The sequence below is a fragment of the Periophthalmus magnuspinnatus genome, chromosome 11 (assembly GCF_009829125.3).
Source record: "Periophthalmus magnuspinnatus isolate fPerMag1 chromosome 11, fPerMag1.2.pri, whole genome shotgun sequence".
Taxonomy (NCBI): Eukaryota; Metazoa; Chordata; class Actinopteri; order Gobiiformes; family Gobiidae; genus Periophthalmus; species Periophthalmus magnuspinnatus.
Window position 1 is genome coordinate 28,809,171 of NC_047136.2, and position 18,063 is coordinate 28,827,233.

Below are 18,063 nucleotides of genomic sequence, written 5' to 3' on the forward strand. Positions count from 1 at the left end.
TCAGAGTAGTGCAACAGTGGCTTTTATTTATATAATCTGTGGTCAACAAGTTTAATTTTAGTTTAATTTCAAGAGTATGTACAGTACATCATTAGGCAAACGCCTCTCTCCGGTTCAGCAGGTGGCGCACTGCTCTGCTCCTGACAGCTAGCGGAAGTGGACATAATTAGCCGCTGAAAGCTAACGAGGCTAACGCGGTTTTTCTAATAATTTGCGTATTTTTTATTCATGGTTTAAACTTCCGCACACTTTTCCGCTGTCGGACACTTAACCCGTTTAATCGTCGTTGTCTCAGCGGCCAGAAAAGTTTAATCAAAGCAGCGGAGCTAAAGCGGCTAACGTTAGCTCCAGCAACGGGATAGCCGCGGGTCAGCGTTAGCCTGGAGCGGTCCGACGGCGTTCTGCCTCTGTCCCGTCTCTGTCCCGTCTCTGTCCCGTCTCTGTCCCGGCCCTGTCCCGGCCGTACCCGATTAGACCGGGATCTCTGCGGAACTCTCCGGTGTTTTGAATCCGTCGGGTCACAGTAAGTGGTTCTGAGACCGGTGTGAACGCTTCTGCCGCGGGGGAGCGCGCAGGACGCGGCGGCAGAGCGAAGTGTAACGGATGAGCAGCAGATCCGCAAAGAGCGACGCGGAGTGAGCGGCAGCACACGGAGGTGAGAACCGGGCAGAACCGGGGAGAACCGAGGAGAACCGGGAATGCGGGCCTGGAACCGGGATGAGTGTGTGGGGTAACAGGGGCCGAATGTTCTGTTGAGTGTGAATTAATAATGGAGTCCAGTCCAGAATGAACCCTGGTCTGGTTCTGGGTTAGACCCGGTTTAGACTCGGTTTAGACCTGGTTTAGACCCGGTTAAGACCTTGTATACACTCTGGTATAACACTGGTCCTAAGATCGTTATTTGGATTGTTCTGTGAGTCTTAAATGTGTTTTGGACTTTGTGACAGGGAGCTCATTCATTGATCAAAACTGTTCCAGGGCTGAAGTTTGGACACGGGGCCGCGCGTGACCGTATTAAGTGTTTATTTTAAATCTGCAGAAAGAGAAATGTGATTAAAATTGTGATAAATCTTTGTTAAACGCTGTAGTGGAGGATCGTGGCTCCGCTTCTGTCGCTGCATTAAGACTCGAGGCTCTGGGTTCGTGAGAAAGACTATGATCAGATGTGTTTAAAAGAACAAACTCGACCGAACCGGGCCATGCCAGGTTGTTCCGTCCGTGCGCGGAACAGACGCGCGTAAAACTCGAGGCTTAAACGTGGATTTATTGTTCGGTGTTGGAGCTCTAAGATGGCTGCCACGTCTTTGTTAGTTTGCCTCGGGGCAGCTGCGGTAGAAATGGGTCACTCCCCTCTGCACATGTACGCGGACAAATGGGCGCGCGCGCACGCACGCACACACACACACACACACACAGATCCACACACACTGATACACACGCACTGATACACGCACACACTGATCCACACACGGACTGATAGACACACACACACACCCCCACACCCCTACACACACACACCCCTACACACACACACCCCCACACACACCCACCCACCCCACACACACACACACACACACACACACACACACACACACACACACACACAGACCACAGAGTGATGATGAGGAGGAGGTGATGAATTATGGATGAAACTGAGGCCTGTGGGGCAGAACAGTCTGAGCTGTGTAATGCTCCACTGCGGAATATTCAGTCTTTAAAGCTCTTTTGGTCTCCTGGCCTGGAGGAGGGGCCAGGAGAGTATGGCATAAAATGCATCTATCTCCATGGAGAATATTCTGAAGTATGGCTTTAATTTAATTTTTCCATGGAAACATGCAGGTGATGTGCCATATCCAGAAAGTTGCACACTGTAGCTTCAAGCCCTGAGGACACCTCTGCAGTTTAAATAAGGCAAAGGCAATAACTGCTTTTACCACATACATGTTTATACTGAGGCTTATTTATTTATTTATTTATTTTTACAAAACATTTAAAAATAGTTCATACATATACTTCTATGAAAGTCTTGTACAGAAGCTACTTTAGGGGCCCCAGACACAAAAATACATCGACACAAGTTACAATTTCATATTATCCCAAACCTAACATCACCCTGCAGTCCCTTTGGTTACTCAGTTAGCTTTGTGCTGTTCAGTGAGTAACTTTAAAAACCCAGAGGAGCCCAAACACTCGCTCTCTGGTCACAGTCTCCAGTCACAGGCTCCAGTCACAGCCTCCATTTACAGCCTCAGGTCACCGTCTCCGGTCACCGTCTCCGGTCACCGTCTCCGGTCACCGTCTCTGGTCATAGTCTCTGGTCACAGTCTCAGGTCTGTGTGAGCTTTGTACCTGTGCCTGAGCAGCCAGTCCCTTTTACATTATGCTTGAAGGGTCTGTAATGGGACCACATAGCAAACTGCTGTCCTCCAATGGGATGGTACAACCACAGTCACTCATTTGTATCATGTATCTCTCAAATGCAGAAGACCTCTCCTCTCCAAAACTCTGCATCATTCAGAACTGAATCTATCACTTCTTTTACCTGAAATAAATTAGAGTTTGGTGCTTGTGTTGATTCTGCTCAGATCTGCTCTTTCTCAGTCCTCTGTCTTTTTTTTTTTTACTCTGCCATGTATATTTTGACACAAACGGAACACAAACTTAATTTACACCTGAAATTATGAACGAAAACATTTTCTTTCCTTTCATGCATCAGAGACACCATGTCCTCCAAACGCAGTTATGCCAATATATCATCAAAAATTAACATTTGCAGCAAAGCCACTTACATAATCAGGTTAAAGTTTGGATTAGAACAGGGAGGTTTAGGGTTTTTGGTCTTGCCAAAATTGAGCTGTAAGTTTTAGACAAAAGAAAATGATAAATATTCGTTAAATGTATTTAACAGATCACAAACATATTGCTGCTGAAAATCTGCTGATTATGAAATGAAAATCTCTCTCCATTTAAAACACAGCATGCAGCGGTTAGTTAGCTAAGCCCTGCCCGCCCCTTGACAAAATGCTGAGAATCTAGGGAGTCCCCAGACCTACTTGTGTTTGTAAAGATTTGTCAAAGCACATGGTTCTTGCTGGATGAGGTGAGTTGGTCCCTGTCAGTCTCTGTCAGTCCCTTGTTTCAGATGGAGGAGGCAGTTTTGAAGGAGGAGCCTGAGGAGAGCTCCATTGTGACCCCAGAGGAAGCGGGTCTGTACAGCGCCTCCCTCAGACCTGATGTGGACATGCAGGACAGTGGGGACAGCGCCCCCTACAGCAGCGACCTGAAAGAGGAGGAGGAGAACAACGGCCCCTACAGCCCGCATGCCTCAGGTGCAGTAAATCTGAGGGGAGGGGCCTGGTGTGAGAGGGAGGGGCCTGATGATCATGGTTACATGCAGAGGGAGTAGTACTAATGTTTTCACAAAGATGTCAAACTTAAAAGGTTCATGGGCCTTTTTTTTAGTATCAATACCTGCTCAAATGGGTATCTAGTTTCAGTACTTTTGACAAGCCCACTTCGAATACCACTCTGGTTCTGGAAGTAAATTTCTGTTCTTTTTATACATTCTATGTTACATCCCAAAAAGGAAATGAGCCACTCACATTTCTCTCTGCAGCACAAATGAGCACAAATAAACATAAATGAACACAATGACATCTCCAAAGCAAAACCTCATGTACCAGTTGTGATAAATTAATTAAGTTGGACCAGACCAAGGATCTGGCTTTTTCCTGATGTTTGTCTAAATGTGTGGTGTGTGTCTCTGGGCTTTGGTCTAACACGGTTCTGTTCTGTTTTAGGACTGTGGCTGCAGACTCAACTCTCAGACCCAGAGCCCAGGGACCTGGTGAGTCCGAGTTTAGACCCAGGTCTAGACCTGTCCCTGGCCCCGGGCTCCTTCCCCTGCCCTGTGTGTCAGGAGCAGCACCTATCACGGCAGGAGCTGACAGAGCACCTGACGGGTCACACACGCGGGCGCCCGCCTCTCTGCCTTGTCTGTGGGACTCAGATGCAGAACACGGGCGACGTGCGACGCCACATGATGACCCACAGCGGAGAGAAACCCTTCTCCTGCGACAGGTGCAACAAACGCTTCACCCGCCGCCATGCCCTGCACAACCACCAGATGAACTGTCGCCATGACAACAAACTCACAGGCCCCGCCCCTGACCAACAGGGCTCCTTCTGCTGCTGCGTCTGCGGCCTGAGCTTTCCCACGGTGAGGGAGGGCATCTGACTCACAGGGAGGGAGGCCTGTGACAATAACACATTTTGAAACAGAAACGACAATACTGAAACTACTTTATACTGCTGACACAATCAAAATAAAGCAGGATAATCTCAGTAAACATAATTTTAAATATTCAGTCTCATTAAAAGGCCTGACCTGCAATGAATACAGTTGAAACCAGAAGTTTCCATAAACCTTTTTTCCTAACTGTCTGACATGAAATCAAACTAAACATTTCCTGTTTTAGGTCAATTAGGATTAACAAAATTATTTCTATTTGCCGAATGCCAGAATAATGAGAAAGATTTTTTTAGACACTTTTTCATTATTTTCTTCAAAGTCAGAAGTTTTAGTATTTGGTACCATTGCCTTTAAACTGTGTGACTTGGGTCAAATATTTTGGATATTCTTTCACACGCTTCTCACAATAGTTGGCAGGAATTTTGGCCCATTCCTCCTGACAGAACTGGTATAACTGAGGCAAGTTTTTGGCCACCTTGCTGGCACAAGCCTTTTGAGGTCTACCCATAAACTTTCAAGAGGATCAGGGCTCTTTGTTATTCTTAAGCCACTTTGTAACCAGTGTGGCAGTATGCTTCAGGTCATTGTCCATTTGGAAGACCCATTTGCACCCAAGCTTTAACTTTGTGGCTGATGTCTTGAGATGCTGATTAAGTTTTTTCTTTCCTCATGATCCTGACACCCCCGTATTTCACAGTTGGGATGACCACATGACATCCATCCAAAAATTAAGGTTTTTGTCCCTGTGTGCATTAGCTAAATGTAATCTGGCTTTGTTTCTTTTGGAGTAATGGCTTCTTCCTGCAGAGTGGCCTTTCAGTCCATGTCAGTACAGTACTTGTTTCACTGTGGATAATGACACACTCTTACCAGCTTCAGCGGCATCTTCACAAGGTCTTTTGCTTTTGTTCTTGGGTTGATATGCACATTTCAGACTAAAGCACGTTCATCTCTGGGACACAGAAAAAAGTGGATAGCGTATGTAAACTTCTGGTTTCAACTGCAAATAGCAAAATGAACCAATAATTAGCCATAGAAGTTATTTATTCAACCCTCAACAGCTCTTATCATATTACTTAAAATGGCAAAAAACTCCTCACAACGATAAATATATTGTTTCAGCTTTCATACCGGTATATTGTACTATAGGTTAATATAGTAATTTTTGTGACAGGCCTATAGGGAGGTCATCTGACACATGGGGATAAAGAAGTAAATTTATAAAACTTGGTCTAAACCACCTCTTTCCTTTCTCCTGTCTCTCCATGTCTCTCCTCTCCTCTGTTTCTCTTCCCTCTCCCCTCTTGTCTGTCTCTCCTCTCTCTTTCCCTCCTTCTGTCTCTATCCTTCTCCTCCATCTGCCCTTTTCTCTCTTTGTGTCTCTCCTGGTTTCTCTCTCTCCCCTCTCTCTCTCTCTCTCTCTCTCTCTCCCCTCTCTCTCTGTCTCCCCTCTCTCTGTCTCTCTTTGTTTCTCTCCTTCTGCCTCTCTCTCCGTCTCCTTTTCTCTCTCTCTTCTCTGTGTCTCTCCTCCTTCCCTCATGTCTCTCTGCTTGTCTTTCCTTCTGTCTCTCTCAATCTCTCTCCCTTTCTCTCTCTGCTTGTCTCCTCTCTCCTTCTCCCCTACACCTCCTGCAGAGGGCGATCCTCACAGCGCACATGGTGGTGCACGTAGGTGGAGACCCCCCGCGGTGTCAGGTGTGTACCCGAAAGGTCCGCCCCCAAATCAGCAACGTCCTGCGTCACATGATGCTCCATAGCGGAGAGAAACCCTTCAGCTGTTACACCTGCAACAAAGGGTTTAGCAGGAAGAGCGGATTACAGCAACATCTACAGGTGAGACAACATCTACAGGTGAGACGACATCTACAGGTGAGACGGCAGCTACAGGTGAGACGACAGCTACAGGTGAGACGACAGCTACAGGTGAGACGACAACTACAGGTGAGACGACAGCTACAGGTGAGACATGTAAGTCAACAGCTGCAAGTCACACATCTACCGGCATCTGTTGTGTTACTTGCAGGTGCACAGTTAACACAGCAATCTATAAATAGAAACACTACAGACCTGAGAGTTACAAAACAGCGAAAAACCCTTCAGCTGTAACACCTGTACCAAGTCATTTAGCAGGAAGAGACGATTACAGTAACATCTACAGATGAGAGAACAGATGCAAGTGAACTGGACAAGTGCCCTTTTTTACCACAAACCTTTGAGAGCTTTGAATTCAAGTTTTGTGTTATTATCTCATCAATCATCTAATCCAATTAAAGTGTTAAGATATAATTTTATGTGTTATCTCTATTCAACAGGTTAGCAAAACAAAATGTCAGCCTGTGCTCAAGATTTATGGCTGATAGCTGATGCACTAAAAAGTGCTAACATGATCGCTCAATGTCTAGCAACAACTCACACAGTGGTCTTATAAACACACGCACTACAGACCTGTAACAGAAGGTTCTGCAGCAGGCTGCAGTAGCATCTACAGTTAACTAAACAATGACCTGCAGCTATTCAAAAACATGATACAAAACTGTACACAGCAACTTGACAAACCTGATGCAATGTGCAATAGCTTTGTTAGCGCAATGCACACTGTTTGTGTTGTGATAGTGCTCTGAAGGTGGGGTGACTTAGTGTGGACAGCAAGCGGAGGGAGGACTTTGTCAAAAATGAAAGTGAAACTTATAAAACATGTTAATGCGTTGTTTTGTTGAATATAGCATTTTCAAAACAATTATCTGTAACAGGGTAATCTACATATGTTCTGTGTTAGTAGTTAATATCCCCCTCTTCCAAACTCTCTGACCGCTCTGAGTCTTCTGCAGGTCTGTGAGGAGGCCAAGGCACCACAGGACGCCGCCCCTGAGGAGGAAGAGACTTTCGGCTGTTCAGTGTGTGGTCACAGGGCTGACTCCGCCTCCCTGCTGACTGATCATATGACCAACCACGTGGTGATCAGTGACACGGGTGGTACCTGCCTTGTCTGCCACAAAACCATCCAAAAGTCCAAGAATGACGTGCGCCGCCACATGATGATCCACTCAGGGGAGAAACCATTCAGCTGTACAGGCTGTGGCAAGAGCTTCAACCGCAACTCCACCCTGCAGGTCTGGTTTAGTCCAGTTTTAGCCCTCCTTTGGCGTAGACGTAGTTTAGACCTAGTCTGGACCTGGTTTACTCCTGGTTCAGTCTTGGTTCAATCCTGGTCTAGTCCTGGTTTAGTCCTATTTTAGACCTATTTTAGACCTGCTTTAGACCTGCTTTAGTCCTGGTTTAGTCCTGGTTTAGTCCTGGTTTAGTCCTGGTTTAGTCCTAGTTTAGTCCTAGTTTAGTCCTGGTTTAGTCCTGGTTTAGCCCTGGTTTAGTCCTGGGTTGGTCTTCTGTAGACCTGGTTCGAACCTGCTTTAGTCCTGCTTTAGTCCTGCTTTAGTCCTGCTTTAGTCCTGCTTTAGTCCTGCTTTAGTCCTGCTTTAGACCTGCTTTAGACCTGGTTTAGACCTGGTTAAGACCTGGTTTAGACCTGGTTAAGACTTGCTGTAGTCTTGGTTTAGACCTGGTTTAGACCTGGTTTTAGACCTGGTTAAGACTTGCTTTAGTCTTGGTTTAGACCTGGTTTAGACCTGTTTCTTTCTTCAGGTGCACATGAACATCTGCAGCATTGCGGTGCCTGTTCAAAAAGACTCTCAGGAGAAGGAGCCTGAGGAGGAGGACGAGGAGGAGGGGACATTTGGCTGTTCACTCTGTGACAAACACTTCTTCAGGAAAGGTCTCCTAACGGACCACCTCACCACACACTTGAGCACTCCACCCGGCACCTGCCTCGTGTGTCTGAGGAGCATTGGCACCAAACGCAACGACGTGCGCCGCCACATGATGATCCACTCAGGCGAGAAACCATTCAGCTGTACAGGCTGTGGCATGAAGTTCAATCGCAAGTTCACACTGCGTCATCACGCCAAGCTCTGCACACAGGTATAACGTGCTAAGAACATGCCAACAACATGTTAAGAACACACCAAGCTCTGCACACAGGTATAACACGCTAATAACACACTTAGCTCTGTACGTGTATTTATTTTATTTTATCTTATTGATTTATTTAAACCTCAGGCTTCCCTATGCACATTTTTGTTCATTTTGCCTTTTTTAAACTCAGTTGGTCCATTATTTCAATTTAGTCAATCTGAAAGGCCAAATTTTGGGTAAAGGCCTAATTTTTAGTCCCCAAGTACTTGTTTTTGCTACTGCATTGGAAAAAAGTCACACATGAGATGTTAACGACATAAATGTCCACTTACAAAAACAGCTGTAGATGATTTGTTGTTTTCATACTGTTTTTCGACTAAATCCAAAGGTCTGTCCATGCCCTAATCAAAAATATCACATTTGTAAAAATCATTTCAACTCTTTAAATGCCCGAAAAAGATCAATTTCACATGTAGTAGTGTAAAAATGGCCTCTAAAAATTAGATATTTTCCAGAAAATGGAAGCTAGGTTATAAACGTGTACATTTTTATGAGTCCTATGAAGCTTCAATTTTGTCTAAAATTTGAAATTTGTGGCATTTTGCTAGCATCAGTATCTAAATAACAATAAAAATAAACACAGTTCAATTTATGGTTGGTTTATTTTTTGAGAAAACAAGTGAAATTTATTACTTTTAAAGTTTATGACTAAAATCTGTCTTTTACCCATGACACGCATGCATTTGAAATGTTGGCTATTTTCCCATTGGCTATAACAGGCCCTCTGGAAAAAAATATGTTGTGGATCAAAAGATATGTGCAGTTAAAGTGCAGACTGATGCATGTTGTTTTCTTTAATGAAAGCTTAAGAATCTTTGAAGCTTTCAGACGAGCCCTCCACTAACATTGATATCAGGTCTCAAATTTCCGTGAAATTAAATGGGCCATTGTCACCCATGATGAGTGACGCATCTCATACCTTCTAAACTGTAAAAGATAGCCATTTACTTTTCTCTGGCCCTGAGCATTCAAATGAGGCTTGGCTTGATTACTTACTCCATCCAGTGGTCTGTAACAGACGGAGGAAATTAGAACGGGCTAATTATTACTCTGCTAGTTTCTGTGAAGACTCTGCATACTTGACTGGGCGACAGGTGCGTCAGGAGAAGCACTTTGTCTGAAAGGTTAAGGAAACTCACGCACATTGTCTCACTCTTGATTCACTTTTATTCTTGCAGTTGTTTTTGGTCACTCTGACCTTCCTCAGATGGAAGGTCAGAGGGAATAAAAATTGAAGATTTCAAACTGGCATTCAAAGGGTTAAACATGCATTGATTTTTATGAAAAACTGAGGATGAAAAAATATGAATCTATGGACATTTCCAAAACAGCAGTAAAATCAAAGGTTCATAAGTCCCCCTTTTTAAAGGGAAGTCTGAGGGTTAAGAAAAGGGGAACTTTGCTTATTACTGAACATTTAAACTCATGTAAATTTGTCAGATTATGGCTTTGAGCACACTTATATCTGCAGACCTTCTGAAAGTTCATACAGACAAAGCATACAAACACTTAAACACTTTTACAGAGTCTGTGCTGTTGGACAAAAAGGTGAGCATAGAACAGTGCTCATGGTGTCATGTTAGTACAAAGATGTATGACACGCTAAATAACACGCCAACACCAAGCTGCCCTCAAAATGACTTCTAAATGACCTCAGAATGCCCTCTGAATGACCCCAGAATAACCTGTCCTAGTTCAGTCCCTCCCACAGAGACACTGAGACATAGTTCTGTGTTCAGTTGCATCTTTAACTCTGTGTGTAACAGTGTGTAACTCTTTTTCTGTAGTGTGTTTTGTGGTGTCGTATGGAGCTCCACAGTCCAGCTCCCAGTAAATTTTCCATTCATTTTTCCCATAGACATGGAAAAATTCTTAAGTTCAGGCATTGTGGAGGCTAACCGGCTACATGCTAACTAATATCTACAATACGGTATTTAAAGCCCAAAAACACACTTGAAACACAAGATCCTGTGAAGTGTTTTAATTATAAAGTTTCAGAAACATTTTTTTTTATTTTTTTTTCATTTGAGTAGTATTTGGCTAATGCAGTGTGTTACTACACAGGTAGTGTGTGACTCTCTGCTGCTGTTTTAGGGCGGCTCACAGGAGGCGCTGGGTGATGACACCCCACTGGCTCATGAGGACACTGTGGAGCAGAGGGAGGATCGGGAGGAGGAGGAGGAGGAGGAGGAGGAGAAGGCACGTTGCCGGTTCTGTAACAAGACGTTCTACGAACCGTCGCAGGTGACGGAGCACATGGCGGAGCACACTGATGACATCACCGGGGCCTGCATGATTTGCGGCAAAGCGCTGGGACGCACAGTGGCCGAAGTGCGTCAGCACATGATGGTGCACTCGGGAGAGAAGCCGTTCAGCTGCAAAGTCTGCGGGAGGAGGTTTATACGAACACTCGCACTGAAGACACACATGAAGACACACGAGAAGAGCGAACGGGAGGTAAAACATGTGTGTAACATACATGTAATACACATGTCACACACCATACACACAATATAATATAATGCAAGGTCCGCAGGAGGAGGCACGTGAAGACATGAGAAGAATGAACAGGAGGTAATGTACATATACAAACAAATGCAGTTCAATGCAGTTAAAAAGGCACATATACTTTTTTCTTACTGCCTGACATGAACATGAAAGAAATAATTTTGGTAATTCTAACTGACCTAAAACGGGAAATATTTAGCCTATTTTCTAAATGCCAGAATAATGAGAGAAGGATTTTTTTTTGAGAATTTTTCATTACTTTCAGTAAAAAGTTTACATACAGTAAGATTACTATGACTTCAAACAATTTGGGAAAACCAGATTGATGATTTCTTTGGAAGCTTCTGATGGATGTATTTGAAGGCACACCTGAAACACACTGCTTCTTTATGTAACATCATGGGAAAGTCAAAAGAAATCAGCCAAGATATAAGGACTTGGACTTGTACAAGTCTGGTTCATCTTTGGGTGTGTTTAAACAATTCTACACAAGTATAAACACCATGTCCAACCACTACACCACTCAGGAAGGAGACGGGTTCTGTGTCCCAGAGATGAACGAGCTTTGGTCCAAAGTGTGCATATCAACCCAAGAACAAAAGCAAAAGACCTTGTGAAGATGCTGCTGAAGAGTGCGTCATCCACAGTGAAACAAGTACTGCACTGACATGGACTGAAAAGACACTCTGCAGGAAGAAGACATTTGTAGTGAGAGAGACTTCATGCTTCGACCGAAACCCCTCACTTCCTCTTAGATGGCAAAGGAAAGCCACATCAGAGAAATGGTGGAGTCTGCGTACTCTCCACAGGACAGAGGACCCAATGAATTCGAATGCATTAAGACAATTACACATTAAGTCTAATTTACAAACAAGCATCCTGTCTTGGTAAGACAGGTCACACAGGTCACACTCCTTTCCTAATGGCTGAGTTTCTAATGTTGTTTAAATGCTAACTTTCCCTGTTTTGATAAATAAATCACGGCATAATAAATTCTGGTATAGTGATTACCAGGTACTTTTACCCATCAGACTGAGAAAATTCATAGGATTTGATTCTTATGGTTTTGTTTTGAATTTGTAGGAATTCTGTTGTTCTGTTGTAGTTTGCAAAGTCACACAAGGTGACAAAGACCTTAATGTTTGAAGACATGTCCTGTGGTCTAACCAAAACTGAAATTTAATTGTTTGGCCATAATGAACATCATTATGTTTTGGAGGAAAAAGGGGGAAGCTTTGCAAACTTAAGAACACCATCCCCACTGTGAAATTACTGGGGTGGCCAGCATCATGTTGTGTTTTTTTTTTTTTTTACTGCAGGAGGGACTGGTGCACTTTACAATATAGATGACATCATGAGGAAAGAACCTTATGAGGAAATACTGAAGCAACATCTCAAGACATCAGCTTTGGTGCAAATGGGTCTTTCCAAATGGCCAGTGACCTGAAGCATACTGACAAAACTGGTGACAAAGACGCTGATAACAAAGTCAATGTTTTGGAGTGGCCATCACAAAGATCTGACCTCAGTCCTATTGAAAATGTATCATCAGACCTGAAAAAGCATGTGCAAGCAAGACGACCTACAAACTTTACGGTTACACCAGTTCTGTCAGGAGGAATGGGACAAAATTCCTGCCAAATATTGTGAGAAGCTTTCAATTCAATTCATTTTATTTTTGTAACGCCCAAAATCACAACAACAGTTGTCTCGAAGGGCGTTCATGTTTTGGTTGATGGGGAAAACCGGAGTACCCGGAGGAAACCCATCCAGACATGGGGAGAAACATGCAAAACTCCACACAGAAAAGCCGTGGGCGACCCGGGGATTGAACCAAACCTTCTTGCTGTGAGGCATGAGTGTTGCCACTCAGCCACCGTGCTGCCTACACACAAAAACAAACAGGAAAATCAAACAACAGGAAAAATCAGACAAAACAAGAAAAATCAGCCAGGAGAGGAGGAGGGAGGGGGGCAGGGGAGGAGGAAGACCAGGCTGAGGAGGAGGAAGACCAGGCGAGGAGGATGAGAGCAGGGCGAGGAGGAGAGGGGAGGCGGGTGGAGGAGGGCCAGGTGGGGAGAAGGAGAGGTGTCCCAGCTGTCATCGGGGCATCTGAAAGAGATACACTCCACAGGGGGAGTGGAACAGGGGACAACATGTGAATAGCATTGCTGATGAGAAAATAGGAGGAAGCAGAGGATAGTGCTCAGGTTGCCATACTTTCCCCAGCTAGTTATCTCCTACTACAGCCTGTCTTATCCCGGGTTTTAATGTCCCTAACTCCCTCACTATGTAACCTGGTCTATACCGAAGAGGAAGGTTTTTAAGCCTGGTCTTAAATACAGAGACTGTGGGGGCCTGTTAACACCAGCAGGGGAGTTGATTCCATAGCACAGGAGCTTGGTAACTGAATGCTCTCCCTCCCACTGTACTTTTGGACACTCTAGGACCCACTAATAGTCCTGCATTCTGAGAGCGGAGTGCTCTGTTTGGCTGGTACGGGACAATAGCATCTTGCAGATAGGATGGGTCCATACCGTTTAGGGCTTTGTATGTCAGGAGGAGGACTTTGAATTTGATTCTAAGCTCGACAGGAAGCCAGTGCAGATATTTTAGTACAGGACTGATGTAGTCTCTTCTTTTAGTTCCTGTTAGGACTCTGGCCGGTGCATTTTGGACCAACTGGAGGCTCCTTATAGTACTTTTGGGGCAGGCGGCGAGCAGAGAATTACAGTAATCAAGTCTGGAAGTAACAAATGCATGGATTTTCAGCATTGTTTTTAGGTAAAATATTTCAAATTTTAGTTATATTTCGCAGGTGAAAGTACCGGTTTTAGAAGCTAGGTTTATATGGGCTGTGAATGAGAGATTTTGATCAAATAGGACTCCAAGATTTTTTACAGTAGGGCTAGAAGCTATATTCACATTGTCGAGTGAGATTATCTGGTCTGACAGAGAATCTCTTTGACCTTTGGGACCAATGACAATGACCTCTGTTTTTTCAGGATTTAAGAGCAGGTAATTCAAGGTCATCCAGGTTTTGATGTCCTTCACACAGGCACTGAGTTTATCTATTTGATCAGTCTGATTTGGTTTCATTGATAAGTACAGCTGAGTGTCATCAGCATAGCAGTGAAAATTAATGCCATGTTTTCTGATAATGTTACCCAATGGCAACATATACAGAGTAAATAGGATTGGACCAAGCACAGATCCTTGTGGAACACCACAGGCTACTTTAGAACAGGGAGAGGTGCTCTGGTTTATACTAACAAACTGGTACCTATCTGATAGATAGGATTTAAACCATTTGAGGGCGGTCCCTCTGACACCATTGATCACAACATTTTACTGCAGAGGTTAGAATGTGACATTGGAATCAAACGCTGCACTGAGGTCCAGAAGGACCAGGACTGAAGCCAGCCCGTTATCAGCAGCTAGTAGTAAGTCATTTGTTACTTTAAGCAGTGCAGTCTCTGTGCTGTGGTGAGCTCTGAATCCAGATTGAAATTTTTCAAATATATTATTGTCCTGCTGGAGGCGGCAGAGCTGTTTCACCACCACTCGTTCTAGAATTTTTGAGAGGAAGGGAAGATTAGAGATAGGTCTGTAGTTGGCTAGTTCATCAGGATTTAGGTTAGGTTTTTTCAAAAGGGGTTTAATCACAGCATACTTAAAGGACTGAGGAACGTAGCCATTTTCTAACGACATATTTATTATGTTATGGATGGAGAAGCTTGTGGAAGAATATCCAAAACGTTTGACCCAATGCTTACAGTTTAAAGGCAATGGTACCAAATGCAAATGAAATGTATGTAAACATCTGATTTTAAAGGAAATAATGAAAAATTTGTCTAAAAAATCTCATCACTTGCATTCAGCAAACAAATGTGTACGTGCATGTAAATTTTGGTTGCAACTGTATATATACACACATCACAAACTAACACATGAGGAGGTTCATCAAGACACTCACGCGGAAGATGCACATGAAGTCACACGAAGAGCCACGCTGAAGAGATAATACGCACATGCAACATTCAAAATATAATACACATATCACACACTACACATGTGAGAAGGAGACCAGTCACTTTGATAACTAAATATCACCCATGCTCTAATGTGTCTCTCCTCAGGGCCCTCCGTCCAAACCTCTCCACGCCTGCTCTGTGTGCGGTCAGGCCTTTAAGACCATGACAGTGTTGAAGTATCACATGTTCATATCACTCTGGGTCAGACCTTTCGGGTGTTCAGTCTGTGGGAAAAGGTTCCCGGCAACAGGGCGACGTGCGCCGTCACATGATGCTTCACTCTGGAGAGAAACCCTTCACCTGTCGTGCCTGTGGGCGGAGCTTTGCCCGCCGCAACGCCCTGAGACTGCACCTGCGCACGCACATCGCAGGTATGTCCCCTACAGGACAGACACAGCACCTGCACACACACATTGTCAGGTACGCCCCCTATGGGACACACTCAGCACCTGTGCACACACATTGTCAGGTACCACATTGGACTACCTGACACTCTATGTTGATCAGTTTTGCAACATTTGGCTCATCAAAAACTCCAGGGCTGCTGATTCATAGAACCACCAATGACGGGAGCAGAGAGACGGGGGCAGAGAGACGGGGGCAGAGAGATGGGGGCAGAGAGACGGGGGGCAGAGAGACGGGGGCCAGAGAGACGGGGCAGAAGAGAGGACGGGGGCAGAGAGACGGGGGGCAGAGAGACGGGGGCAGAGAGACGGGGACAGGCCACCAGTCCTAATTTTCTGTCTCCTGGTTGTTGTTAATTTTGCTAATGTTGTGCTGACTCCTGTCATGTTAGTCGTAAACATTTGCTCTCCTGTTCTCTTGCTCTGTTCTCATGTTCAAGGTGGTGTGGTGGATGAGGCTCTGCTGGATGACACTTCTGGCTGCGCAGATGGAGCAGACGGCGCAGACAGTGTTCTGTCTCCCGTGATCGTGTGCGACGGCTGTGGTCAGGGCTTCACGCGCTCGCTACACTTTAACCGTCACCTGAGCACCTGCGGGGAGCTGCACTTACGCAGTCCCGACACACCATTCAGCTGTTCAGTCTGTGCAGAGGCCTTCATCGACAAACAGACGCTGATCGAGCATGTGCTCACACACAAGGTGCATACATATAGACACACACATACTGCTCACACACAAGGTGTGATACATACACACACACACAAGGCATGGGCCAACATGCTACTAACACAAATACACACAAGGTATATACACTCATACTGCTCACGCATAAGGTACATCCACGGACACCCACACGCACACAAACACACACAAGGTACATACACATAGACATGCTCACGCATAAGGTCTGCATCATGCAACACAACTAAGACACAGACAAAAGCGCACAGACAGCTAACACACACATTACTCACACACAAGGTATATACACATTCTTACACATACACGCACACACACACACACACCCCTGCACACACACAAAGTCCACTCACACAACTATGTTAATATGAAATAAGGAGTTGATACAAGACATAAATGTCTTTGTCTCTTGGTGTGTTCATATTTATAAAAACTGTGTGTGTGTTTGTGCGTGTGTGTATTTTCAGGATGGAGAGTACGTGAGCTGTGTGATCTGTAACAAAAGTCTACGTCGCTCTGACCTCAAACAGCACCTGGCCCTCCACGCCGGAGAGAAACGCCACAGCTGCCCTATCTGTGGCAAAGGCTTCAGCCGCAACACGCACCTGCGTGGGCACCTGCGTACGCATGCCAAGCACCTGCCAGCAGGAGCAGTTCTCTCAGGGCTGCCTTCGACAGGGACTCCTGCAACAGGCCCGGCTCTGCCTCACCCGCCAGCCCCTTCTGCCCCCGACGAGCACCCGCAGGAGCAGCCTCAGGACCTGAGCCTATCGTCTGCTTCCCTTGACTACACTGCACCTGTTGACACCTGGCAGGAGGTGCCAGAGTCTTTAGCCTGTCACATTTGTGGGAAAACATACTCTAAAAAATCGAGTCTGGTGAGTCATGTGGCGGAGAACCACAAACAGCCGTCGTCGTTCAAATGTCCTGTCTGCTCAAAGTTCCTGAGACGAAAGAGTGACTTGAAGCGCCACCTACTGACCCACAGCGAGGACAAACCGTTTCAGTGTCGTCTATGTGGGAAAGGCTTCAGCCGCAGTGACCAGCTGAAAGGCCACCTGAGCGCGCACCACCGGCCTGATGAGCAACCTCCCCCCACGACCGCCGACCCCCACAGCCACAGCTGCCCCGATTGCCTCTTCCCCTGTCAAAGCTACACCTGCCCCCGCACCTGTCAGAGGACCATTCACTGCCCCAGCTGCCAGAGAAGCTACTGCGTGTGAGCGCCCCCGTGACTTGTCGGGACCAGGTTTATCTGGACTGAGGCCTTACATCAGGGGTGTGACATAAGGATTAAAGTGCATATGACAGGTTTTGATGATTCTGTAATTTTGACTTAATTTGGTGGGAATACTACCTGTTGTAAATATAAATTATACTTTTACACAAATCAAGAAGCTGTTTGTTTGATTTTCAACAAAAAAGTGAGTGACAAACTGAAAAACTGTTGGTTAATGCTAACTAGTTCGTGGCTGTAATTTTATTTGTTTAACAGCAGAAATAAGCTCTTGTAGTTTTAATTAAGTCTGTTCTTTATGGTCAGATTGTTTAAACTGAAGCTCAGATTAAAATCTAACTTGAGTAACAGAGCTTCAGAGAGAGTAGTACCTTCTGTTAGCTTCACATCCACAGGGAATATTGATAACATCAATACAGAAACCTTTTTAAAAATATGTATTTCCATGGTTGAGATGGAGACACTTCGCCCGGTCCAAACCTGATTTAGACATGGTTTAGACCAGTGCCACTTGCTCCTCACTGCACAGACTGATGTATGGTTGGCTCAGAGCTTTGCATGTGAAACACAAAGAAGCCTGCGATTTTCAAAGTCACCAGACATGTGATTATGTGAGATAAATATGTTTAGTTTTATTTAATTCCTTAAAATTCTTGTTTTTTTCTGTATGACCAACTTCCCTTTTTTTTTTAACATTTTTGTATCATGTAAAAAAAAAGTGCTGCTTTGAATAAATGTGACAGAATGATCATTGACTCGTGTTCTGAACCGGTTTAACGGGGATCAGCGATGGTCTTAGTTGTTTCCTTCTCATTGTCCCTCTGAAGTTGTATTTAGAGTGATTTGTGCATGTTTGATTCATCTTTATTCTCCTGTATTCAAGATACCATTTTGCTGAT

General features: G+C 44.8%; 2 protein-coding genes across 2 annotated transcripts; both read left to right on the forward strand.

Moving 5' to 3' along the window:
- Window positions 1-186: 186 nt before the first annotated feature.
- LOC117378364 (oocyte zinc finger protein XlCOF6-like) lies at window positions 187-15,744 on the forward strand. Its single transcript, XM_055225121.1, has 9 exons — window positions 187-655; window positions 3,143-3,329; window positions 3,801-4,219; window positions 5,888-6,085; window positions 7,081-7,362; window positions 7,892-8,227; window positions 10,376-10,738; window positions 14,929-15,194; window positions 15,668-15,744. Exons 2-9 carry the CDS (start codon window positions 3,143-3,145, stop codon window positions 15,681-15,683), a joined length of 2,067 nt encoding a protein of 688 aa, XP_055081096.1. The 5' UTR covers window positions 187-655; the 3' UTR covers window positions 15,684-15,744.
- A 166-nt stretch (window positions 15,745-15,910) lies between these two features.
- Window positions 15,911-17,905, forward strand: LOC129456650 (zinc finger protein 48-like). The gene is made up of 2 exons (XM_055225242.1): window positions 15,911-15,967; window positions 16,395-17,905. Exons 1-2 carry the CDS (start codon window positions 15,911-15,913, stop codon window positions 17,148-17,150), a joined length of 813 nt encoding a protein of 270 aa, XP_055081217.1. The 3' UTR covers window positions 17,151-17,905.
- The last annotated feature ends 158 nt before the right edge of the window (window positions 17,906-18,063 follow it).

Coding starts and splice junctions, on each gene's coding strand:
- LOC117378364 (XM_055225121.1), top strand. CDS start 3,143: ATGGAGGAGGCAGTTTTGAAGGAGGAGCCTGAGGAGAGCTCCATTGTG. Junction 7,363..7,891: donor ACCGCAACTCCACCCTGCAG/GTCTGGTTTAGT, acceptor TTCTTTCTTCAG/GTGCACATGAACATCTGCAG. Junction 8,228..10,375: donor ACGCCAAGCTCTGCACACAG/GTATAACGTGCT, acceptor CTGCTGTTTTAG/GGCGGCTCACAGGAGGCGCT.
- LOC129456650 (XM_055225242.1), top strand. CDS start 15,911: ATGTGCTCACACACAAGGTGCATACATATAGACACACACATACTGCTC. Junction 15,968..16,394: donor ACATACTGCTCACACACAAG/GTGTGATACATA, acceptor GTGTATTTTCAG/GATGGAGAGTACGTGAGCTG.